Genomic DNA, 27060 nt, shown 5'->3' on the forward strand with positions numbered 1-27060 from the left:
TTAACTTTCCAGTATTCTTATTATAAGCCACTGCAAAAATTTCTCATTAGTATCGTAGACTATTTTGCCTGAAAAATGTTTACAGGGTTTTTTTTCTTAGTATAAAAGTAATTTATTCATTGTAGAAATTTGTAGAAACCTAAAAAGAATAAAATTTAAAAATCACCTGTATTCCTACTGCCCAGTAGTAATAACTATCAGCATTTTAGTCTATTTCCTTTTAATCATTTTATTGTTAATTTTTTTTTAATTTTTATTTAACATTTATTTATTTTTGAGACAGAGAGAAAGCATGAACAGGGGAGGGTCAGAGAAAGAGGGAGACACAGAATCCGAAACAGGCTCCAGGCTCTGAGCTGTCAGCACAGAGCCCGACACGGGGCTCGAACTCACGGACCGTGAGATCATGACCTGAGCCGAAGTCGGATGCTTAACCGACTGAGCCACCCAGGCGCCCCTATTGTTAATTTTTAATATGTTACTTTCAATTGATCATTCATTGATAAGTAGTTATAATTAGGGTTATACTTATGTCAAGTTTGTATCCAGATCTCCTAACAAAACTTTATACAATGAGCATATTTCCCTTAAAATTTAGAATGTCTTCATGAGTATATTGCATTCCATCACGTAGATATGCAAGCATTTATTTAAAAATGTTTTCATTGTTCAATTTTAGGTGGTTTTTAATTTTTCACTTTCATACATATAACCTAACATTTCATAACATTGGCATGAACCTCTTTGTACATAATTAAATATATGTCCATATCTATGATCCATCTTTCAAGACATTCCTAGTCATGATATTACTGGGTTGAAGGACACGCTGTTTTTTGAGATTGTTAATACATGTTGCCAAATTGCTTTTCAGGAAGATTGTACCAGTTTAGGCCCAGAGGGTGTCTTTAGAGGGAGAGGCTAGAAAGTACCCTTGACTAGATGGATCCACTGGGACCCATAAGCACTAGGAAATGGCTGTGATTTATGGATACACCAGTTAGACTCCTTGTGCTCTGTGATCCTAGACTTGTATTCCTAACTCTGACAACATAGTTTCACAAATGAATATCATAGGTAGGATGTGGAAAGAACCTTATCAACCTGCCTCTGCTATTGTACCAAAGTCTTGTAGAATATACGTTCCTGATGATGAATAGTCATGCCATCTTTATATACAAAGGGCAGCTTATCAGTGAAACCATGGTCTGGTCTCTACTCATATTATAAGCATGATTGTAAATTGGCATTGAAAGAGGACATATGGGGGCCCTTGGGTGGCTTAGTTGGTTGAGTGTGCGACTCCTGATTTTGGCTCAGGTCATGATCCTCGAGTCATGGGTTCAAGCCCTGTATCGGGCTCTGCACTGAGCACGGAACCGGCTTGAAATTCTCTCTCTCTCCCTTTGCCCCTCTCCCCCTGCTCATGCTCTCTCTCTCTAAAATAAATAAATAAATAAATAAATAAATAAATAAATAAATAAATAGGAGATATTCGCTAGTGAGTCATTGGTAAATGATAATGCTAGTATTATCATTTATAGGGGATATATACTCAGCCCTCCAGTAGAAACATTTCCAAATTCTTGGTGCTTTTTCCCATGAACTGTCTTTAGGAAAAGAGGAAATGCTGGTGCTTGTAGCTTCATACTTTGTAAAATATCTTTTTCTTCTTTCCCTCCCCATTCTCAGCTTTCATCTGTAATGCCTCAATGGATCTCAGCTATGAAAAACAAGTAAGAGGAAAGCTTACTACTTTTCAGTCCTCATTGACCCCAAGTTACAGAACACAGTTATTTAAGTGGAGTTGTCATGTGGGTTAGTGTGCCCAGTGACATGTGATGAAATGGCTATTTTCCACCAAATGAATCAGTTGGTGTAAGAAAGGAACCACGATTTATTTGATTAGGACCATAATTTTTAAGATTACAGCTTATGTTGCTTGTGTGTGTGTGTGAGAGAGAGAGAGAGAGATAGAGAGAAAGAGAGAGAGAGAGAGAGAGAGAGGAAGAAAGTAGATCTACTCTTTCACATACTGGCACAGGTTACCATATGCTGGCTTCTGGCTTCAAGCAGTAAAGATTGCAGAAGTCCCCAGGATGTCTAGATAGCATTTGGAAGCACCCCAAGGGCTTAAATTTCCATTTGATTTGATTTCTTTCCACTGTCTAATGGCACTTCCTTAACAGTCTGAATTTAGCAAAGCTACAGAACAGTAAGAGATATCCAGACTGGTCCTGGTTGGGAAATGAACCCCTAATCATAGCGAGCTGTTTTTAGGAGAGATTGTTACGGAGAGGGACAGCATGAAAGTGGAACAGGAGAAACTGTAAGACAGGCAGAAGCTCAAAGCTGCTTCTAGCATAGGAGGCGAGATCATCCGGACTGAAGAAGTTCTAAAACGTAGGATCTCCAGGGCTCCCTATAGTTAAAAAAAAGATACAACACTCATTCTGTCCAAGTATTTTATTACCTATCACCTTATTTGGCTTTTGCTACATCTTTGAAATAAACAGAACAAGTGTTCTAGATGTGCAATCCTTTATTTGAAACCCTTAGGGCCAGGTATTTTAGATTTGAGAAGTTTTCAGAATTTAGACAAATGACATAATGCCAATTGTGTATGCTATGAAACACCCTTAAACAGGGTCTGGGACATCGTCCCGTTATCAGACACATTATGTAGGCAATGAGACAAATGGATATTCACAATAAGGAGAGAAAGACTATAAACACTACATTACAGTTTGGGTTAGGTTTTTGCAGCCAAATGAGTTACAAAAATCATTTAGTTTCTCAGAGATTTATGGAGTTTGCAAGTGGGGGTAAAGGATTGTGGCCTCAATTATCCCCATTTGACAGATGAGGGAACAGAAGTCCAGAGACGTTAAGTGATATGTGCAATGTTAGGCAGAAATTAAGTCTCCTTTTTCCTGTCAGTTCTAGATTATCATAAAATGGGATGATCATGAATATTCCAAGTTGATCTAAACCAACCCAAGTACTTATATTAATATTAATGCATGGTGTGGGATGGCTGGCTGGCTCAGTCATTGAGGTGTGCAACTTTTGATCTCGGGGTTGTGGGTTTGAGCCCACGTTGGGTGTAGAGGTTACTTAAAAATAAAATCTTAAAAAAAAAATCCATTAGTGCATGGTAACCTTTTACGAAATTTGATTCTATCCATGGCAACAACTGTTTTCTTCCATCTCTGCCTCCTTATATGTTTTTTAAACCTTTCTCAAGATGGGACCTTGGGATTTTATTATTTATTCGTTTGTTTTATTTTATATTTTTATTTTAGAGAGAGAGAGAGCCTGAGCGGGGGAGAGGAAGAGGGAGAGAATCAGCACAGAGCCCAACAGGGGGATTGATGTCACTACCCGGGGATCATGACCTGAGTCAAAATCAAGAATCAGATGCTCACCACCTGAGCCACCCAGGCACCCTGGGACCTTGAGATTTTAGATTTCCCCTTTGGCTCAGATCAGTCCTTTTCCAAAATTCGTTGTGGTCTCAGTCATGGACCTGGTTGAAGGGATTGCTTTCATAAAAGGGGTATGTGTTTATGGAAATTTAACCATATGTAAAGAGTGGTGCTAAGAAGAAAAAAAAAATGAGCAAGAATCTTCCAGTGCTTCCGTAGCCCAAGTACTAGGAGGAATGGTCCTTGGAAAGCAACCAAAACATAAGCCACACCCAAGTGTACCTAGGTGTTACCAAAATGGACTCTGACTTTTAAAGAACACTAAGTCCAAGTGTGTAACAATCTTTAAAAGAAGTTTGCTGGCCCATCTCAAGTGCCAATGGATACTATTCTGTACTTACTTGCCACCTGCTACTCAATGGTAGATTATAGTATTTCACCTAATGTCTGAGCAAACTAGGTGGTGACCAATGACTTTGAACTGACTTGGAAAAAATCAGCATTGTTAAAGAAACAAGGAGCTGAGTGTTAGTATAGAATTCAGTTCTTAACTTGCTATGTTATTTGATCATGATAGGGCTTACAGACTTCAACATAATTGTACTTGTACAATAATCGTAGTTCCTTCTGAGTATACATGTGCATAAAATAATCAGAAGTGGGCATACAAATAGTTTGGTATATGTTTCCAAGAGGAAATAGATATATTGATGTAAATATATAATTGTTTTTTTTTTCTTACATAAAGCATCGTAGCATACCCACTTACTTTGCATTTTTTTTTTTGGTAACTTAATATTAATAATATATCTTGAAGCCCATTCCTTATTGGCACACTTATATAACTCATTATTTTGGTGCTAAATAGTATTTCATCATTTGGAGTACCAAAATATATTTAACCAATTCCCCATCATTGACACATTATTGCCAAGTTTTTTCTATCAATAATGTATCAATGAACATACCTGAACATATACTTTACCTACCATTTTTATTAGTGAAAGCAGATTAAAATGCTTTTAACCTTTTTCCTGTGGCACCAACTTAAACTTTGTTCTTTAGGACTTTTTTAATGTTTATTTATTTTTGAGAAAGAGAGAGCGTGTGAACAGGGGAGGGGCAGAGAGAGAGGGAGACACAGAATCTGAAGCAGGCTCCAGGCTCTGAGCTGTCCACAAAGAGCTTGACTTGGGGCTCGAGCTCACAAACGGCAAAATCATGACCTGAGCCAAAGTTGCATGCTTGACTGACTGAACCACCCAGGCGCCCTATAATAATGACCGAGTTCTTTTCATTTTTTTAATGTTTATTTTTGAGAGAAAGAGAGAGAGAGATGGAGTACAAACAGGGTAGGTATAGACAGAGAGGGAGACACAGAATCTGAAGCAGGCTCCAGGCTCTGAGCTGTCAGCACAGAGCCTGATGCAGGGCTTAAACCCACAAATCATGAGATCATGACCTCAGACGAAGTTGGATGCATAACCAACTAAGCCACCCAGGCACCCCAGGATCTTTTTAATGACTATTTCTTTTAGTGCAGTTTTAGGTTCACAGCAAAACTGAGGGAAGGTACAGAGATTTTACCTATACCCTGTGCCCCCGTACAAGCATAGCCTCCTCTATTATCAGCAGTGTCCACCGGAGGGATACATTTGTTACATACAACCGATGAACATACACTGACACATCATAATCATCCAAAGTTCATAGATCGCATTTCAATTCACTCTTGGTGGTGGCCGTTCTTTGGGTTTAGACAAATGTATAATGACATGTATCCATCATTATGGTATCGGGCGGTATTCTCATTGTCCTATATGTTCGGTGTTGTGCTAGATGGCCTCATTTCATTTTCGTCATTGCAAACCCATTAGGATAATACCACGCTTATCTCCAATTTACAGTCTCAAAAAGGAGGCTGGCCATATGAAGTCACTTGCCTAAAAACACAGAGAATGAGAACAAAGGGAACCCGTCCAGGGAATCTGCCTGGGTGAGAAGGGATGCTTCAGCACTTGGTTACCCTGCTTCTTCGGATCAATCACCTTGATCTTTTCTAAAAATGTTTATTATCGAAGTAGAGTTGACATACGATGTTATGTTAGTTTCAAGTGCACACCATAATGAACTGACAATTATATGCTCACAATGCTCACCACGATTAAGTGTAGTTACCATCTGCCACCAGCCAAAAAGAAAATCATCGGTCCAAAATGGTGTCACTTGGGCCAGGCCAAGTCACCAAACAGGGGCTTAATACCTAATCCAGTTGCAGTTTCAATAGCCCCCAGAAATGTAGTTTTAACCAGTCCGTCAGGAATTTTCTGATCCGTGTCAACGAGGTAATCTGTCACGTGGACCCTCTCCATCCCCTACAGGAAGATGAAGTAATCTTCACGATAAGACCCCTTGCCTTCCCCATAAGGGTAGGTGATCTTGCCTAAAACAATCCATTCTTTTCTTTTGCCTCTAGCGTTCTTGCTCCACGCTGCTTTCTACTAAAATCTTCCATTTTGTACAACTCCTCAGAGCCTCCCTCCACATGCTGGATGGGACACTGCCAGATTCATGAATCCTTTAATAAGGCCATTTAGATCTTCAGGTTTACTCAGCTGAATTTTGTTTTTTTAACAGATCGTAAAATGTTATTACAATATTATTGACTGTGCTGTACCCTTCACCCTTATGACTTACTTATTTTATGACTGCAACTTTCTACCTCTTGATCCCCTCACCTATTTTTCCCATCCCCTCTGGCAAACACCAGTTGGTTCTTTGTATTTATGAGTCTGTTTCTGATGTTTTCTTCCAGTGCCCTTGATCTTGCTGTTACCTCTGCTTGTAATGCTCTCTTTCCTCCCCGTCTCCCCAATGTGATCAAGTTTTACCATTATCATTCATAACTCAGTTTAAGTCTACTATCTTTAACTTTTCCAAACACCTGCACATATGTCCTTTCCCCACAACTGGTAGTCCTCATTCCTCTCCTGCCTCAAAAAGCATCCCATTCTGGGGGCGCCTGCCTGGGTGGCTCCGTTGGTTGAGCCTCTGACTCTTGATGTCTCCTCAGGTCATGATGTCCAGGTTCCAGGGTTTGAGCCATGCATCGGGCTCCGTGCTGGCAGTGAGGAGCCCGCTTGGGATTCTCTCTCTCCATCTCTCTCTGCCCCTCTCCCACTTGGGCACGTTCTCTCTCTCAAAATAAACAGACCTAAAAAAAAGTTGATCCCATTGTTTCCCATCGAGATTCCCGTGACTGCATTAGAGCTGCACACACTGCATTGTTCGCATTTGTCTACATATTGATGTCTTTCATCTTGAACTCCATGAAACCAGGGATTAGGTCTTTCAGTTTTCGTTGCTGTTGTTTAGAGAGGGAGAAAGTGGGGGATGGGGCAGAGAGAGAAGGAGAGAGAATCCTAAGCAGGTTCCAAAGCTCAGTGTGGAGCCTGACGAGGGGCTAGATCTCACAACCCTGAGATCAATCATGACCTGAGCTGAAATCAAGAGTCAGACATTCAACTGCCTGAGCCACCTGGGCAACCCCTTTGTTTTGGCTTTTAAATTTATCAGAAGAGCCACAATTTTTTTCAATCATCTTCCTTTTGTCTTTCTCCCATTGCAGCTGCCCCGGTGATCTTGTAAACACTATTCCAAAGAATTTAGTTTTCCTTATAAGATCAGCTGCTTGGGAACATTTAGATCTCAGCTATGACCAAGAAGAGGCAATGAAGTGATACATAACTGTCAAAGGATCTTCTGTTAAAGGTTAAGGATGGTTCCAGGCTTTTCAAAATGACAAAGAAGCTGCTATTTGTCTTTACAAAATATGCTCTGACTTTTAGAGAGCCGTTGGGAGGAGATTATTCGCTCCTCAAGGTGAAGATCTTGCCAAGAGTTTGCATCCAGGACCCTGCTACTATTACCTACTGTTTCAGGAACCCAGGAAGTGTCCTGGGCTACAGCTGAATGTCATTAATTTTAGGTGCTACGAATTCATTGTTAGTGATGAATTTAGGTTCACATTCACTTTTGTTTAGCAGTTGTGTCCCTGTGCTACATTTTGGATGAATATTTAAAAAAACTTCAGATAATAATTTGCCTTTCAGCACCTTGGAGCATTTCATAGTCATTTACATTTGATGAACGTAATTTTAACACATTACCTTCTTTACTCACTACAGCCATCACCTCAGGATGAACCCTGGCCAAGCCAGAATTAAGTGGGAAGTTGAGAGTAATAAATTCTATAATTCAGACTTTTACTACATTATTGTTTTAGCAGTTGGGATCAAGTGAGAAATGGAAAACGTGCACGGCAACACAGAAGTCACTCAAAAAACAATTGTGGATTAAATAAACCAGGGGCTTATTTTTTCCTTTTGCAAGATGGGTGAGGAGAAACTCAATTTTTCTAGCATGGTCTCCTGAGTATATATGTTCAAGCCTTCTTGAAGTTGACTGCTTAGCTCTTTCAACTCTGCCACCAAGGGTCTTGGTTCCTACTGTGTTCCTGTTACTACTTTGACCACAACCTCAGCTGTCACCCAGGATGCTCTTGGGTCTTAACGGTTGCCCCCTTCCCCTCCACCTCCACTTCATTCAATTAACAGTTTACAAAGGCCAAGCACTCTTCTAGGCGCACTAGGAATTTAACAGCAAACAGACAAAAAAAAAAAAATCACTGCTTTCATTGCTTGCATGGAGCATACATGGAACACACATTACTATGTTAATGTATGTGTATAGACAAAGCATAATAAAACATAAAATATACAAAGTGTTATAAGAGGGTAAGTGCTGTACAGAAAAACAAGGCAGAGAAGGGGGGTGGAGGGTATTCTGCACACACTAATTACAGTTTTATGGCTACATTGTAAGAGAGTCCAGAACTAATTCTTCAATATGAATCCATTCACCTTAGAGAGTGATGGGTACAAGTGATTGATGCCTTCAACAATTTTAGGAGGTGCTTTTTAAAGAATGTCTTTCTCTCTCTTTCTCCATATTCGTTGTTTCATTCTTGTTGCACCTTTTCTTCCCCTTTTCTTATTGTTGTTCAACTATCTTTAATGAGGCATTGGGAATGGCGCAACTGAAAGAGCAGGTCTACTGACCAGGACCTAAAGCTAGTTATCTTTATGAGCCTCTGCTTCCTCACCTGTAAAATGGGGATAATAAAACATATTTTGTAGTGTTGTGAGGATTAGAGATGAACCATGTTTACAAAACATGGCAGTCTCTAATTGCTGGCCTCTTTAAACGGTAGCTCTTATTAATAGAAACACATAGGCTCTTATACAAGTAAGTGAATAATGTGTGCTAGCCTTGAAGTAACGCTGGGAAATTGAGAACAAAAGGGGATTAGGACCCAAACAAGGACCAGGCATGCAGCATCCTTAACTTTCTGACAAAGGGCTTTACTGCTAGAGACAGATAGGACCACGTGTGCTCCAGACCCGGTGTAACATACAGTTTCCCTCCAAAGCATTGATGTCGCTCCTCTCAGCTAACATTTTGTTATCTTTTAAAAACATTCACGATAAGCTTGTGAAAAATGATGCTCATAAGAAGCATGCTAAGTGTCAGGCACGTTTGCGGATAGAAATACACTTAACCCACCCGTGACCCTGTGTGGCCGATCCCATCATCATTCCCAGTGAGGGTGTAGATATTTGAGAGCCGACCTCGAGGTGTGGATATTTGAGGGTGGGCTCAAGAGTGTGGGAGCCGCTGTGGTGCCTGGTCAAGGAGGCAAGCACGCGAGGATACTGTTTTCAGAGTTGGGGTTCACACCTACAGAACTGAGAGATTAAAAAAAAAACAACTTGGAGGAGTCATGAAGACCCGTTAGCTCCTTTGGGGTTCCCGTGAGCATCCTGGAAAAGGGAGCCGTCCTCCTACCCTCCTGCGACTCTGTAAGGAACCCGGTTAGGAGGTAGGGGCCACGGTAACCCTCCACCGCACTTCGAAACCTCAGGCGAATCTCGCACCTGCAAAACAAGTTAGACAATCTGTTTGGGTCAGTTACGATTTTACATAGGGGGGCGGAGCCTCCTGAGGAGGCGGGGTGGTGGTGGGGGTGGCGGTGCACGCGGAACGCCGCGAGCCGCCGATTGGCTGGGACGGACGCCCGTCCCGCTTCCCTCCCGCCCCGTCTCCGGGTGGCCTCGCGGCGGGGCCCGCAGGCGCGCAGAGCGGGCTGGCGGTGCCAGACTGGCAGGGGGCGTGACGAGGGAGGCGGGGAGGGGGCGTGTCGGGGCGGGCCCCGGGCGCCGCGCGCGTCACGGCCTGCGGCCCCGCCCCCGGGCCCTACGCGGCTCACTCCTCCTCTGCCGCCTCGTCCTCCCGCTCGCTCAGTTCTCGCTCCACGTTCCACGCCGCGGCCTCGCTCCCCGGGCGAGAGCCAGCCCTGCGGCCGCCGCGCGCACCCGCCGCCCCGCGTCTCCCGCGCACGGCTCTCCCCACGCGCGCGCCTCGCTCACGGACGCACGTTCGTTTCCCTTCGCGCGCCCGGGTCTCGGCGGCGGCGGCGGCAGCGGCAGCGGCGGCGGCGGGCGGACCGCGCGGGGCAGCTCCGTAGCGGCCGCCGCGGGCTGGCCGGCGGGCCATGGAGGCGGATGGGGCCGGCGAGCAGATGAGACCGCTACTCACCCGGGTAATGAGCGGGGTGAGGGCGCCGCGGGCGGCAGGGCTGCTCGGCGGGGGTGGGGGAAGCGCGGAACGAGGCAGACAAAGGCGGGGGCGCGGCGGCCGTCGCGGTCCGGCCACCTCGTCCCGGGCCCGGCGCCCCTCCGCCGCCCCGCAGCCGGCGCGCCTCGCCATCCCCTTTGTGTGGCCGCCCAGGGCGCGGGGGCGAGGGGGCGGCGGCGGCGGCGGCGGCGCCCAGGAGGCCCGAGTGGGGGCAGCCGGCAGCGCGCCGCGGGCATCCTCGCCACCCGCATCCTCGGCGCCCTGCGGGGCCGTCCGTCAGCCCTTGACCCCGACCATCTCTTCCTTTCTCTCCGCAGCGCTCGCCTCCCTTATTCCCGGGCGTGCTCCCCGGCCGGGGGGTCTCGGTTCCGGTTGCCTTGGCGCTGGAGTTCAGATTAGCCCCTCGAAAATCCATCTTTCTTCTCTCTCTAAGCGCGGCTCCACCTGTTTCTAGCCCCAGGCAGTGGTGAAGAGTTGGGGTGGATCTTTTCCCTTCTTGCGCGTCTCCCCACCCGGTCCGCGCGGTGTGCTTTTGTTCGGTGAGTTCTCCGGCCGCGTGGACGGGCTGCCTTCGCAGCCAAGGCTGCTTTTCGCTGCTGACTCTGCCTGGTCCGCCTCCTCTTTTGGCGAGAACCAGGGGAGTAGCCTCCTGCCGCAGGCCAAATAGAAAGAGGAAAGTGTCCTGAGCTCTGCGAGCTGCTCCTTTTTAAATCAGCCTAGCAAAATCCCGTATCCGGGTGGCTTTCGCTTCAGGGTTAGAGGGAACTGGGGGTGGGCTTGCCGAAGGCCAGCGTTCCCATTTAGGATGCTGGACGGGCGGCCCATGCTCGACAAACTGACTTCCTGCTCTCATGTAGAATACATGTGTCCCCACACTTGTGATTCTCCTCTCTCTTCGTAGTTCCTGACTCAAACGGCATGGAAGTGTTGTAAATTTTCCGCTTCCAATTCTTACTCTGTGACCAGCAGAGGAGGGAAGGATGCAGTGAAAATTTTCCAGCCTTTCACAACTAACAGGAAAATTGCTTTTTGTGTGTTTTTATTCGCGTTTTTAACCAGCCGCCCCCCCCCCCCCCCCCAATCTTTTTTTAAAGATTATTGTAAGGCCCTGGAGAGTAGTCGTTGATTATTACTTCGGTATGTTCACTTACAAATTCTCAAATCATGGAGGAAAAGGGAGTCTCCAGACAGTGAAGTCATTTAGCAGTGGTTTTGGGGAGGATCAAGTCACAGTGGTGGTAATGGAATACTGGAAACTCGTTCTAAGGAATCTTCCGTAATTCTTTGTGTGACATTTGAATAAACTGCATTTTGGAGGTCTTTCTTTCTTTCTTTCTTTCTTTTAGCACTTTCTCTACTAATGTGTATCAAATAGTGTTGTCTGTTCTTAGATTTGTTTGCAAATTTTCAAATAGAGCAGTTAAAGAACATTCTAGTTTTTATAAATCTGGATAGAAATTATGATGTCTTCTCAGATATTGGCTGCTTAGCTATCAAAAGAAGCATGCTAGGGGCGTCTGGGTAGCTCAGTCTGTTAAGCCTCCGACTTCAGTTCAGGTCATGACCCCATGTCATGGGGTTCCTGTGTTTGAGCCCCGAATCAGGCTCTGTGCTGACAGCTCAGAGCCTGGAGCCTGTTTCAGATTCTGTGTCTCCCTCTGTCTCTGCCCCTGCCCAGCTCGCACTCTGTCTCTCTCTGTCTAAAATCAATAAACGTTAAAAAAAAAAAAAAAAAAAAAAGGCATGATAATGCCATTGCCTTCCAAATCATTTATTCATTCATTCATTCATTCCTCATTGTAATAACACTTAGAACCTATTGTGTAATATCCAAGAATACAGAACCAACTCTGCACTAATGAAACTTACATCCAAATCAATGACAAAGAAATTATCAAGCACTTAATAATGGCATGGCAAGGGAGCACTTTGGAAGGGTATACTTTCTAAATCTTTGGGAAAATAAGACTTGGCCACAGTAAATATACAAGTCAGTAATAGAAATCAAATGTAATAAACTATCACACAGTCTAAAAATAGAATGAGAGAACAGTAGAACTGTGGTTTATGGAGTAGGAACACTGTAACTTGAAAACTGGGAAGAGAGGAACTATTTGTATCAATGAAGTTATATTTTCTCATCAGTTTTCCCCTGGTAAATAAAGTCAGAAGAATGGAAGAGTATGATACTCATCAGTCATTACTTCTCCAACTGGCAACTGCTTAGCATAGCCAAAAAAGTAGAATAAAATTAATATTCATCAAATGCTATCTTGGGTATGTGATTATGCAAAATTTTTGAATAAATTGGTGGCAGTATATATGACTCTGAACCAAGTTCATCTGTTCCATAATTTAGGCTCTCAGGTTTCTTCTGCTTCTAAAATTCTGTAATTTTCATTGATCATGGTTTTGGGATAGGAGGAAAGTCATTTATCTTACAAAAATGCAACTTTTGTTTGCTTTATTACAAAAACGTATTGCAGGCTTCTCTTTGGAATTGACTTCAACCATCAGTCGTATTTTCTCATATAGGTCAAATATTCTGTTACAACAGACAGCACTGGTTAGAAGGTTCCCAAGTTTTGACAATTGTTCGTTCTTTTAGGCAGTACATTATTTAATACAGTTCTGTTACCACTGAAATTTTCAGGCTGCTCCATGAATTTTGTTGGTACACAAATCATTCATTTCATGGGTATTATGTTATCTCCTAGGTGCCAGGCATTGGGGTATGGGCACACAAGGTAGACAGAGTCCTAACCTCATTGAGTTTACTTTGGCGTGTGTTAGTGAACACAGTGATAGCCATTTGCATTCCTGCTAATTCCATTTGTGAGTGCCAGTTAAAACATTTTCCTGAGTCCATTAGAGACACTTTTAAAAAAGTAGTCATTAGAATAAATAAAAGATACTAACAAACCAGGATGCATTCAGTGGTGATTAGCAAGTAGAAGGTTTTTTCGGTAGGTCTGTAAGTAAGCATACCCTTTGGGATCTGTGGTTAGGTATTGATAGCTCTAGAGATCATATGTACCCCACGCATATTATCAGAATTTTCGTAACCTTTCAGCCTGTAGTTGGTTTGTTTCTCTGCACCACAATCTATGGAGTTGTAATAAAGGGAGAGATAGGAAATCTCATCCATTCAAATTAAGCTGTAGGACAATTGAGTTGGATTGAAGAATTGCTTTATTTGGTAATTGAGACCGAGAAGTACACAGGTTTTCTTCTAAGGGAGCTTAGGGTATGAAAATTAGAGTATTTTGTTACACTAGACTCCTGTTACTTGAGTAGGTTAAAATCGAAAGCCAAAGTAACTTGTTAGAGGAACCTGGTTTATTTTAGTGGTATGTGGGTATGAACCAATATATTCTAAAGCCTTAGTAGTTAAACTTGTCAACATCCTGTAATGGGTTGTTTTTCTTCCTCTTTCCTTCCCCTTCTTTCTTACTATATTTCATCACAAATATGATGTTAAAGTGGATAGAATCTGCAGTTCACAAAATGGGCCATTTACATAAAGGAACATACAGGTGAGTCTAAGGGTTAGTGTTACACATTAGGCAGTGTGGTTTTTGATTCATATTGTAGCTTTCTCTTATTGATTGTGGATTCTCCTATAGTTACCAGTTTTATGGATACAGTATTTCAAATTTTGCAATAAGCACGTATTAGTAATAAAGATCTGTGTATGTATGTGTAAGGATGCAGCAACTCACTCCCCCGCCCCTTTTTAAACCTCCTTTTGAAACAAGAGAACTTGGTTCCTGTACAAAGCAGGTAGCTATTCCAGTATTCTAGCTTGTAGTGAAGTTTGCCTCTGTTTTTGTTCAGCAAGCAACTTCATGTATTTTGTTGAGTGATACTCATTGAATTACATAACTTGGGGAGACTTTGACAATTATTCGTAACTATGATGATAAACCGTGAAGGGGTCTATGGTTGGCATGGTGCTAAGATAGTGTTTGGTAGTGTTGCTGTTAAGTCTTCCTGAGGGCAGAGGACTTAGCCTGGAGTAGTGCTAGGTTTCGAAATTAGTGACTCTTTGCCTCCCTGGGCTAGACATTTTTAAATGACTGATGGAGGATGAGAGTGGCCAAAACTTTTTGTCAATGCTTGGTTTATGAAGATAATGTGATTATGATGTAAATGTGCATTTTTATCTGGAGCTGATTTGCCAGTGCAGAAAGGCTCTAGATGGGCTATTCCAAGCAGATTTTCATATTTACTCCAAAGAGGATATTTTTAAATATTTTAATTTTTATTAAGCCATAGTTTGGATTTTAGTAAGTTTAAGCAGGGTTTTTTTTTTTTTTTAATAATATCCAATTGAAGGGTAAAGCGTAGTCTGCCTTTCATAATGAAGTAGGAAAAATACTTTAATATTTTACCTATTTCTTTTTCTTTTGTAGGGAATATGTATATTAGTGTCATTTGGTTTTCATTTTGCTCACATGTCAGTGTAGAATTGTCTTCTCTTTCTATATTCTTGGACTATACTGCTTCTTTTTTGTCAGATTGCCCGATTTGGAGAAGCTGTTGAATTCTGTATCATCTCTGACTAGGAACTTGGGAATTGGATGTACCTTTGGAAATGGATTCACATGTGTAAGGTGGCTATACTTTATTTTATATCATAGACAAGAGTGTGGAATGGTTTCTCAGAAGAGCATGAGAAGGGTAAACATGATACGTATAATCTCTTTCTCAGAATTTGCCGGAGCATATAATTAACACTTGGTGCTTGTATGTTTGGTGCATGTTCTTTTATATATAGGGTGTTTTCAGCTTGATACCATTCTTTATTCTGGAAAAATACTGAAGATACACAGATTCTTACCTTGGGAATTGATGTACTCAACAAAGATAGGAATAAAGCAAATTCATATATAATAGACTGTATTCCCATTGAGTTCCATGGAAGTATTGGAGATGTTTTCATTTAAAAAAAAAAAAAAAAACTTCTGTCAAGCAGCAAATTTTGGGGAGCACCTGGGTGGCTCAGTCGGTTGACCGTCCGACTCTTGATTTCTGCTCAGGTCATCATCCCAAGGTGGTGGGATTGAGCCCTGTGTTGGGCTCTGCACTGAGCTTGGAGCCTACCTGAGATTCTTTCTGTCTCTCTCTCTCCCTCTGCCCCTCTCCCCCGCTCACATACGCATGCGCTTTCTCTCTCTCTCTCTCTGTAAAATAAAAAAATACCATTTTTGATAAGAATTTAAATTAGAAATTTCCATTCTATTATAGTTTGGCTGCTGGATACCATCATGATCTAGAAAACATCTTTCCTTTTTAAAAATTGTAGGACTTTTTAATGTTTGCCATGGGTGGATGGGGTTTTGGGGGGAAGGAAGTTGTCTGGGAAGAGAGGGAAGAAGGGTATTACTGAACTCTTTGTTTGAATTACAACAGATGCCCCTTGTAAGCAGATTCAAACTTCAGCACAAGGCTCCATGAGAGGAGCCTGGTCTGGGCTTCAGCCCCCTCTGGCCCTCTCCTTGGAATGCCCTTCTGCCCCTTTGCCCTCCTGTAGGGTACCAGTCCCAAATCAGATGTGGTAGTCCTGAGTTTGTCAGTTTTCGATTTAATACTTCTCTCTCTCTCCTAATCATTTCACCTGCTAGACTGTAATCATGCTTGGGGATTTTTTGTTCTACATTTAAAACTCCTGGAATTTTTTCCTCCCCTGGGCATTCACATTGTCACATTCAGATCTGCAGCAGAATTATATTTCTAGTAGATACTGCTGTCTAATGTGAAATGCATTTCATTCTGAAAATCCTTGATCTTGAGATATTATTGTACAAAATGAATTAAAGACCAACTTTCTTAATCCTCTAAGAATCTAATGTATTTGTTTAAAATGGGAGCCACCTGTGTAAAAATAAGACTACAACCCCTCGTAACCGTTTCCACAGTTATTTAATAGGATTTACTTTGTGTGATATCATTAATTGTTAAACATGATCCCTTTTGAGGGTGCTTTATTTGCTTTACATCAAGGTACACTTCGTGGTGAATTCTGTGCTGTTTTTTCATTAGCTCTGGGTTCTGTCCTAGCATTTGAAATATCAGTGAGGCCACAGATAATATAGCACTTCTATTCAAAATTACTTTTAAAATAGATAAGACCATTGGGACTGTGGTCCATGAATTCCCAGACACTGGAAAATTTTATGCTTGTATGCATTCTTTTTTTTTTTTTTTTTTAACGTTTATTTATTTTTGAGACAGAGAGAGACAGAGCATGAACAGGGGAGGGTCAGAGAGAGAGGGAGACACAGAATCTGAAACAGGCTCCAGGCTCTGAGCGGTCAGCACAGAGCCTGACGCGGGGCTTGAACCCATGGACCGCGAGATCATGACCTGAGCCAAAGTCGGATGCTCAACTGACCGAGCCACCCAGGCGCCCCCGTATGCATTCTTTGTAGGTGAGGATCAAGTAGCTTTACATCGAGATCTCAAGGGAGTTTATAATCCAAAAAATAGCTAAGGAATACGTAGTCTAAAAATTGGCTTATCCGGTTTCTTTAACACTCATAGTAGTCTTACATTTTGTTTAAATAGATGACAGTAATTACATATGCCCCAGTATTTGCTAAAGTTTGTTTTGTGAAATACTTCATGTATAGCAGGTTTGGCCAAAGAACTACTCTGTAGCCAGATAAGTTTGGGAAATGTCACACAGTATACATTTTGGAGATTCATAATGCATAATGGTATATTAAAGGCTCTGTGAAATCCTCTAATAAATACATTAAACTTTGGGGAGAGAATGCAGCCATGTGAAGTGGAAATTTCTGATGGTTATTACAAAATATGAACAGTAGGTCACTCATCTGTTTTATTACAGGTCTAAGAAAACAAGTCCTGTGAGAGGGATAATTCACTTGGTTATAGTGGCAGGAGAGATTTGGAAAAAAAAAAATGTATCACTTAAGAAGATGTTTTGGAAGCAACCTGATAGGGTCTGGTTGAATACATTATGGTATATCCACAGAGTGGGGTACTACGGCTCTTAAAAAAAAGGTGGGGGGGAGATGTCTTTGTACTGATGTGGCAGATCTCTAGGATAAATTGATGGAAAGAAGCAACGTGAGGGACAGAGGGCACTATACAGCGCCTTTTCTTTAAGGGGGATAATAAGAACGTATAGTTGTATTTACTAGGATTTTTATAAATACACTGGAAAGGTAAATAAAAAAACTAACAAGAAATGGCTGCCATAGAGAGTATGAGGGAACAGGACCTGAGGCAGGGGTAGGAACAAAACCAGTGTGTCCCTTTCTATGTAATTTTGGATTTTGAACCTCGCAAACATGTAGCTATTCGGTAAAAGAGGGGATGGTTTCTTATGTCACTTTATGTCATGGGTTAACATATTTCGTGAGAGACATATGGCTTGATATAGTCTAATATGTTATGAACTGCTTAACTTTAACTTAAAAAGGGAGTCGTGAACACACGACTGTCGGTAAAATCACATGCTACATGCCTACTGGTGTTACTGAATGTCCGAGTCCTTTGGCACCTGTGGGTTTGCATGTTACCGATGTCCTGATTGTCCTCTCACTTTCACCTCATTTCTGTCCAGGGACTTAGACTGTGGAAGAGCCAGTAGAAGCCAGTGGGAAGACACTGAGGATGCTGTTATACATGAAATGCCTTAGGCATAGGAAAAGAGCTGTTTGGTTGTATATTTTTTTAAACTTAGAATTTTCCTTTGCAATTTTTATACTTAACCTTCAGTCGAGGATCATAAATGTTAAAAAAAAAAAAGAAAAGAAAACACCCAGACTAATTACAATGAATTGTTGAGATTACAGTGGTGCAGTGGGAGGGGGCGCCATTCATGCTGTTTTCCTGGTTTTGCTCCAGAAGGCACCATTTACGCTGAGTGTGGTACGGCCGCTTCCCCACAGAGCTGTGTGACCTTGAAGTGCTGTGAGAGGACAGCACTATGACTGTGCCTTCCTCACGTGGGAAGTGTTGATCCTCAGGCTGGATTGATTAATTCACTAATTAACTAATTTTTATTAGTTAAAAAAGCTAGTTAAAAATAAGACTAAGGAATGATTTCTGTTTAGTTTTTTCATTTTTTTTAAACTTTTTTAAAGTTTATTTATTTTGAGAGAGAGAGAGAGAGAGAGAGAGAGAGAGGACGAGCAAGAGAGGGGCAAAGAGAGAGAGAGGGAGAGAGAGCGAGAATCCTAAGCAGGGTCGGTGCTGTCAGCACAGAGCCCGATGCTGGGTTCAGTCCTAGGAACCCTGAGATCATGACCTGAGCCAAAACCAAGAGTCAGATGCTTAACCGACTGAGCCACCCTGGGGGTTCTTCTGTTGAGCCAGGTTTTAGAAGTCAGTAACTTGGAAAAGAGAACCTTTTTGGGGCGCCTGGGTGGCGCAGTCGGTTAAGCGTCCGACTTCAGCCAGGTCACGATCTCGCGGTCCGTGAGTTCGAGCCCCGCGTCGGGCTCTGGGCTGACGGCTCGGAGCCTGGAGCCTGTTTCCGATTCTGTGTCTCCCTCTCTCTGCCCCTCCCCCATTCATACTCTGTCTCTCTCTGTCCCAAAAATAAATAAAAAAAAAAAGTTGAAAAAAAAAATTAAAAAAAAAAAAAAAGAGAATCTTTTCTTTTCTTCTCTTGAAAGTATTTTTCTATTTGAGCGTAAACCTCCGTGGTATTCCTAGACTTCCCAGCACCTGAGATGGAATAATGAAACCTCTTCCAGTGGGCACGCTGGATAAGGAGGAGGAATGCTGTGATTCTCATGTTGGGAATCGCTAATCGAGGACTTGGGGGTTTTGTCCTTTGCTCTGGGGGCAAGGGAAGAACAGGTAACTGACTAGAGAAAGCCTGCTTTGAGCCGTGCATCTTATTAGGCATCTTCTAATCACTTATTATCCCTCTTACAGATGGGAACTCCTAGGAAGAGAGATTTTCTGAAATTTCCCAGTCCATACAATTAGTAGGAGGCTAAGCTGAGATTTGAACTCATGGTCGATGCGAAATCGCTCGTGTTCCATATCTCATTATTCTAGAGTAATCCATGATCCCTGTTTGTCAATGCCATTTAACATTAATCACATTAGATCATTTTACATGTATGATACTTTGAAAGCCTTAGATAATTGAGCTGAGTTTTATAGTTAACAGCTTTTATTACTGTAACTTTTGTGAGTTTGTTGCTAATATTATAGAAATTAAGTATTTAAAAGAAATTTGCCTCTTTGCCTCCAGATTCAGGAAATCTGAATTTTTCTGGATCATTGTTGAATGAATCCTCCTTTAGGTCTCTTCCCGCAATCAGGTCTGTTCTGTGGTTTAACGTGTAGAAAATGTTCAATGACTGTTCAATGAATGAATATAAGGATAATGTAATGAACTCCCAAGATTTGAAGCTGAATATGTTCCTAGTGAGTTGTTTAATCAGTCAGTTAAGAAATTATATAGCTTCTGTCTGGTGGTGTTACCGTGATGCAAAAGACTCTTACTTTGCCAGCAGAAGAAAATGTTCTTTGCCTTTGTTCTGTTGTGGTGGACGGGGGTGGGGGGGGGTGGGGGGGGGGGAGATATTGAATAAATACAGTTTGGAGTGATCCCAGAGTAAGAGTACTTAATATTTTTTTACCTTGAGATACAATTTCAGGCAAGTGAGTGTTAAGCACGTTAAAATGAAAATTTTATGGCTCAGTATATTTTCACAAGTTCTAAATACATTTAAATGGATTGTTGGAAAAGAGTGCATTGGTATTTTACTTGTATAGTAACACTTGTGTAATATTTGCTTTATGAAAATCCGTGACATTTAATGTATACAATTACAAAAGGACCAGTAGCAAGGAAAGGGATCTCCAAGCCCAGATACAATGTCAGCTGCTATATATATTGGTTTGAAATTGTGCTGTTTCTCTAAATTCTTTAGAATTGTTACTTACATAAAAGAATTTTCGTTCTGTTCATTTGCTTTAAATTTTATGATTTTGTGGTTTGTGGGCTTTCGTCCTTCCTGGATCCCACCTTCCTGACTTCCCAGTGCACGCCTTCCTTCCTGGACCCCGCCTTCCTGACTTCCCAGTCCACCTTCCTGACTTCCCAGTCTGTGCGTCCGTGTTTGCACAGGTGCCATAACTGGCCAGTGCCCTGGCTCAATAGAGTCCTTTCAGTAATATTCTGTACTTAGTTTTGTTTTGTTTATAATTGTTCCCAGATGACCTTCTAACACGTTGAGGAGGAGTTTCTTTATCCATTTATGCACGTACCATTAGCAGTATCCTCAGGATAAGGTTCTGCTGTGAGCCTGTTTAAATCTGGGCAGTTGGCCTCCCTTTTGTTAGGAATAAGGGATTCATTCAGACCAAAATTGGCCTTTATGTGCTCTTACATTTTAGCTTATTGAACTGTTTTTATTCAGTAATAGGAAATTCACGAAATAACCACAAGTCCCAAGCCTTATTTTTAAGACAAGGTAAAATTTGGATGTAGCCTAACCTTAGACCCTGATGTGACAAGTACACGCTTGGGTTTGAGACACACGTCGGGTTCCCATACATCGTCATCTGCCACCAGGTGGCCTTGGGCAACTGACATCTTTGAATCTCATTTTTCTCATCTATAAAATTGAAATTATAATACTTACAGGGCTTCTTCAGGATCAGGGAAAAGCATATAGTGTGCATAAAATGCTGAATGTGCCTGTGGAAACTTGTAATTAGTAACCATCGTATGTTTTTATGCAATGTCTCATGTAACAGAATTCTAAAAGAATTAGTCTCCATATTGACTGAAGAAATAGAAAACAAAGTCTTAACTATCCTTAACTTCTGGCATTGAGATCTTCTAGATAGCTCTGTGGGAAGGAATTATGTATTGGGAAAAACCCAGTTCTCTTCCTGTATTTTTCCTTTTCTCTCACATGACTGCCACACTTACAACACTTCTGACAACAGATGTGTGTGTGTGTGTTGGGGGGGGGGGGGCGGTTCCTCCTACCAGTCAATGCTGTGGCCCTAGCTGGGTGTTACAATTTAACTCCATTCTGGCACTGCCTACCGGGAGATAGCATCAGACCCCACAAGTTAAGCACTCTGACTCACAGCTGCCCCTTCTGATGTCAGTTGCCAGTCCGGTCAGCTATACGGTGGAGGTTCCCATGACCCCTTCTTGGATTCCACTGACTTGCTAGAGCAGCTACAGAACTCAGGAAAAGTTTGTTCACTTTTGCCAGTTTATTCTGAAAGGGTATATGGTAGAGGCCCCAGATGAACATCCAGATGGAGGAGATGCATAGAACGAGGGGTGCGGCAAGGGCTGGTGGAGCTTCTGTCCATTAAGAGTGCCACTGCCACTCTCCCGGCACCTCCACCCACGTGTTTGGCCACCCAGAAACTCTCCAGACCCTGTACTTGGGGAGTTTTACGGAGGCTTCATCGCGTTGGCATGGCAATCGTTAACTCCATTTCCAGCTTCTCTCGCCCCTCTGGAGACTGGGTTGGGGCTGAATTCCAAGCCTCTCATCATGGCTTGGGCTTTCTTCTGGTGACCAGCCCCCATCCGGGAGCCACCAAGAGTTACCTCGTTAGAACAAAAGACCGTACTGTCATCCAGGAAATTCCAAGGGATTTAAGACTTCTGTGTCAGGAACCAGAGACAGAGACCAAATGTTAGAATGAAAGATACCTCTGGTGCCCTTATCACTTACAAGATTATGAGGGATTTAGGAGCTCTGTGCCAGGAACCAAGGACAGAGACTAGTATATATTTTGTTCTGCTACCTCACAGGTTAGGTGGTGGTTTATTGCCTTAAGCACCAAACTTAAGATATTTTGACAAAACGTTTAGACATTTAAAGCATAATACGATTTTTTGATTTAAATAATTTTAACCATTTGACAGAACATTTGAAATGTGATATGTGTGTCTCCTTTTAAAAATGAGTACTGATCACTAGTATTAGGCTGTTGTGGTCTGTTAAAATCTTATTTTAATTATTTTCTTTTGTCATTGAATTTCTTAACAGGTTTTATAGATAACAGAGGAGGTCACAGAGTCATTTAAATGTGGGTGGGGAGGAGAAGGGTTTTGTGTTGTGTCACTCTGTGATATACAAATCTTACCTCTTCAGATGGTCTTCTGATTCTTGACTTGTTATAGATAGTTGAGGTTACTAGATTGCTTAATTCTGTTTTCAGGAGATCTTGTTGTATCTTATTAGTGTTAGATTTTCAGAATTTAGTCTGTAGGGTATTGCAGTATAGAAGAATCTAGCACACTGCTTGGCAGAGTAGGTATAAGATAGTTCCTAACTGTTATTCTGCTAAGGCTCAGTGACAAGAAATTTTGTGAGTTTATAGTTTCATCTTAAAAATTTTTTTTTTTAAATGTTTACTTATTTTTGACAGAGAGAGAGAGAGAGACAGAACATGAGCAGGGGAGAGGCAGAGAGAGAGGGAGATGCAGAATCCGAAGAAGGCTCCAGGCTCTGAGCTGTCAGCACAGATCCCGACATGGGGCTCAAACTCACGAACTGTGAGATCATGACCTGAGCTGAATTCAGACATTCAACCGATTGAGCCACCCAGGCGCCCCTATAGTTTCATCTTAAATTTAATTGTCATTTATATTTTTTCTGTAATCTGAAATAATAAGAATTATTTAAGTACAAGTGTACTTAATTGGATAAAGTGAGGCTTCGGAATTTTGCATATATATATGTACACATGTACATATATAGGTACACATACACTCTCATATACATGAGTATGTGTTAATCTGAACCATTGGATCACTAAACAATTTAGAGATATTTAGGAATTTTCAGATTACCTGTAGCGTTGAATTTTAATGGGTTATATTAGTCAAGATACCATTCTACCACAAAAATGTGATTTCTCAAAAGGTCCTTATTGTAGGAATTTTAAGGTAATGCAGTTTGTTTTAAGGAGGTCATGTAAGGGGGCACCTGGTGGCTCAGTTGGTTAAACATCTGACTTCAGTTCAGGTTACGATCTTGTGGTTCATGGGGTTGGGCTCTGTGCTGACACCTTGGAGCCTGGAGCCTGCTTCGGGTTCTGTGTCTCCTTCTCTCTGCCCCTCCCCTGCTGGTGCTCTGTCTCTGTCTCTGTCTCTCAAAGTAAATAAATATTAAAAAAAAAAAAAAAAAAGGTCATAGACCATTGTCAGTTGCATTTTTTGTTTTGTTTTGTTTTGAGATTGATGTTTTCTTACCTCCATTTTTCAAGCTACTTCAAATCTTTTTTTTTTTTTTAATTTTTTTAACATTTATTTATTTTTGAGACAGAGAGAGGCAGAGCATGAACGGGGGAGGGTCAGAGAGAGAGGGAGACACAGAATCGGAAGCAGGCTCCAGGCTCTGGGCCATCAGCCCAGAGCCTGACGCGGGGCCTGAACTCACGGACTGCAGGATCGTGACCTGAGCTGAAGTCGGACGCTCAACCGACTGAGCCACCCAGGTGCCCCCAAATCTTTTTTAAAAACAGTTTTAGGGTGCCTGGATGGCTTAGTCGGTTAAGTGTCCAACTCTTGATTTTGGCTCAGGTCATGATCTCATAGTCAGGAGATCAAACCCCACGTGGGGCTCTGCGCTGAATGTGGAGCTTGCTTGGGATTCTCTCTCCCTCTCTGCCCCTCCTCAGCTCACGTGCTCGCTATCTTTCAAGAAAAAAAAAAAAACAAAACAGTTTTGATAGAGGGAAGATATAGATAAATTTATTGATTAAAAGTCAAAACAGTATTTTACTATAATAGCATAGTTGTCATAGCAACGTGTGGGCTCACCCAGAATTAGAATCATATTGGAAGTGTGTTAGGGAGAGGTGGGAGATAAGGTCATAAAGGGAGTGAGGGAAAGAATTTTCAGGTTAAATTTCATCATTTTGGATCACAATTGAAAAATACAAATTGCATGTTTTACATAATTGCATTTAATACTCAGTTTTTAGATGTTAATTAATTTTGCTATCATGTCCTAATTGCATAGAGTTAGCAATAAATGGGTTTGAAAGGTTAAGTGGTGAATATTGAGTGGCTTAGCCACGAGGGATTGTTTTATACTTATGGTGCCAGTGCCTCCTCACTTCCCGTTGTGAACTTCAAACAGTTAGGGGGAGTTTGAGATTTCTAATTTGGTGGCACTGAATCTCAGATCATTGGGGGTTGCTGCATTTTCCTGCCTCTACAATAGGTAGAGGTATCTGATGGGAGAAGTAAATCATGTTCATTGAGAAAAAATTTTTTTTTTTTTTTTAATTTTTTTTTCAACGTTTTTTATTTATTTTTGGGACAGAGAGAGACAGAGCATGAACGGGGGAGGGGCAGAGACAGAGGGAGACACAGAATCGGAAACAGGCTCCAGGCTCCCAGCCATCAGCCCAGAGCCTGACGCGGGGCTCGAACTCACGGACCGCGAGATCGTGACCTGGCTGAAGTCGGACGCTTAACCGACTGCGCCACCCAGGCGCCCCTCATTGAGAAAAATTTTTGCAGAGAGACAGAATGATACCATTTCAGCCTTATTTTTCAGACTGCCTCATGAGAATGCCAATACATCAAAACAAATGAACATTGATAGGCTAATTTTGGTGGGACCTGGTGATTAGTGTTTGTTTAGTGTTTAATGCCTTGAATCTGGAGTAAACAGCTTTTGCTTTAGTTTGTTGTCTGAAATAAATGAACTTGACCATTGTATTTTAGATCATAGGACTAGGGCCTTTAATCAAAACTTTTTACTCATGGTGTAGATGGTGAATTAAAATGTTAATTTTTACCCTTTTTTACTTTGTCCTCCATTATTCAAAATAGTTATGAAGCTAAAACCCTGAGGAGTCTCTGCTTGTCCAGCGTCTAAAGTAGGTATGATTAAATAAAATTTAGGAAGGATATTTAATGTCAGAATATTCATTCTCTGTATCTTCTCACTGTTTTCCAAGCTGTTATGATTTATTACTGGTTTGTAAAAATAATGTATTATATTATCACAAGCATTAAAAAAAAAAAAAAGTAGAAAATACCAGACAGTACAGTTGGAAAAATAATTGTTTTGTGAAACTTTTGTTACATATACATGCAGGGATGTGAACAGATAATGTGTGTACTATATTTCCAGGGGTTACTGTTAAGAAAAAAAATTGGGAATCTGTTTTTATAAGATTAACATTTCATTACATTCTTTTGAGATTTATATATACATGTGTACATACACATGTATTGTTTTTTCATTTAAAATTTTAACATATCCAAATAAATGTCTAGATTAAACACTTATTTGATGTCTAAGTTAAAGCTACATCAAAAGGTTTTATACTGAAGAATTTAGCTTCTGGTTCCATATACAATAAATGAGGCATAATGAGAAAGAAGTGCCTGTATGTATATATACATATACATATATATGTATGTATACATATACATATATATGTGTATATATATATGTATATGTATATGTGTATGTATGTATATGTATATACATATACGTATATATGTATATATATATACAATGTATATATATACATATATATGTATATATACATATACATGTATATGTATATATACATATATATATACACACACACACACACATATAAATAAATAAGTAAAATATATAAATGTTTATGATATGTAAATAGAAAGACTTTTGTTTAGTCAGTTTGACCTACATGTAGCTGAGATGTTATATTATTGTTAATGAGATGATCATTTAGAAAGGACTTGTATGGAAACTCCATGGAGAAAATCTTACCTTTAATACCTTAGCAACTGAATCAGTTCCTTAGAGCTATGCATTAACTGCTTTAGGATTTTATAAGAAGCAAGATGAGAAGCATGCACTGGTTAATGGCATTAAACTGTAATTTTTAGATTTTATGTGTATGTAAATACACATACTTTGAGAAGGCTTGGAGGAAAACAGGTATTATTTGTGTACAGGATAATCCTTATAGACTTAGGTTTTTTTGGAGAGGGATCTGAAGGAGAGTCCATTTGTTTCAATAGGAACCAAATTCATTGATGTAGGGAGGCATGAGTCTGATTCTATTTGATAAGCTGTAATTTATTTTTTAAAGAAATCTCTATGCCCAACATGGGTCTTAAACTCAACCCTGAGATCAAGAGTTGCATGTGCAGCCAGGTGCCCCTATAATAAAGATTTAAAGACATTTAATAAAGATATTTTAATAAAGATATCTCTAAAAGAGTTAAATTATTGTGCAAGGACTAGACAAAATGGTCATTTTTTCACTGGATCATCATGTTGGCACCTTAGCAGTGATTTACTTATTGACCTGTGTGTTGAGTTTATTTTTTTAAAGTTTATTTTTTTTGAGAGAGAGAAAGAGAGAGAGCGCACGAGCGTGCACAGGCGAGGGGCAGAGGGAGAGGGAGAGAGAGTTCCAAGCAGGCTTCACACTGTCAGCAAGCCCAGCTCAGGACTTGAACTCATGAACTGTGAGATCATGACTTGAGCTGAAACCAAGAGCCGGACACTTAACCAACCGAGTCATGTAGGCACACCCTGTGTGTTGAGTTTTAACTGGAAACGTGGCTGTAGTGAAAATTTTCATATAAATTTTCATATAGTTGAAGTTTAGGCTCTTGATGAAGTTAAGTGTGTTTAGGCATGACTATCTTATGAGAGGTCCTCTAAAGCTGTTCTAGGACTGAGTTCCTTTACGAGGTATTCAAGCCTTGCCAATGTTTGAGCTTTTGACGACTGTTAGAGAAGTCTTCAGTGGCCCCAATGTAGGAATTTATGTTAGTTTCTATTTTACAGTGTCCTTAATGTGATATATTCCCGTAATTCTTATTCTGTGAACCTTGAGGCTCTTAATCTACCTTTCATTTTTGGCTTGTTTTCTGTTTTTGTCTATTGCCTGCACTTTCCTATCCAGTTTAGAATCCATGACCCATATCTTC

At 41.2% G+C, this 27060-nt stretch overlaps 1 protein-coding gene across 10 annotated transcripts in view; it reads left to right on the forward strand.

Moving 5' to 3' along the window:
• Positions 1-9933: 9933 nt before the first annotated feature.
• SLC4A7 (solute carrier family 4 member 7) overlaps positions 9934-27060 on the forward strand; it is a 111064-nt gene continuing 93937 nt past the window's right edge. For 3 of the 10 annotated variants that reach the window (XM_058729675.1, XM_058729683.1, XM_058729681.1), the window contains exon 1: positions 9937-10089. In XM_058729675.1, coding sequence (XP_058585658.1) covers positions 10042-10089 — 48 coding nt within the window. In that variant the 5' untranslated portion in view covers positions 9937-10041. Of the gene's footprint in view, positions 10090-14570; positions 14741-27060 lie in introns of those variants that run through there. The other 7 variants (XM_058729667.1, XM_058729673.1, XM_058729671.1 and 4 more) reach the window with 5 other exon arrangements.

This window comes from Neofelis nebulosa, chromosome 5, assembly GCF_028018385.1.
Source record: "Neofelis nebulosa isolate mNeoNeb1 chromosome 5, mNeoNeb1.pri, whole genome shotgun sequence".
Lineage (NCBI taxonomy): Eukaryota > Metazoa > Chordata > Mammalia > Carnivora > Felidae > Neofelis > Neofelis nebulosa.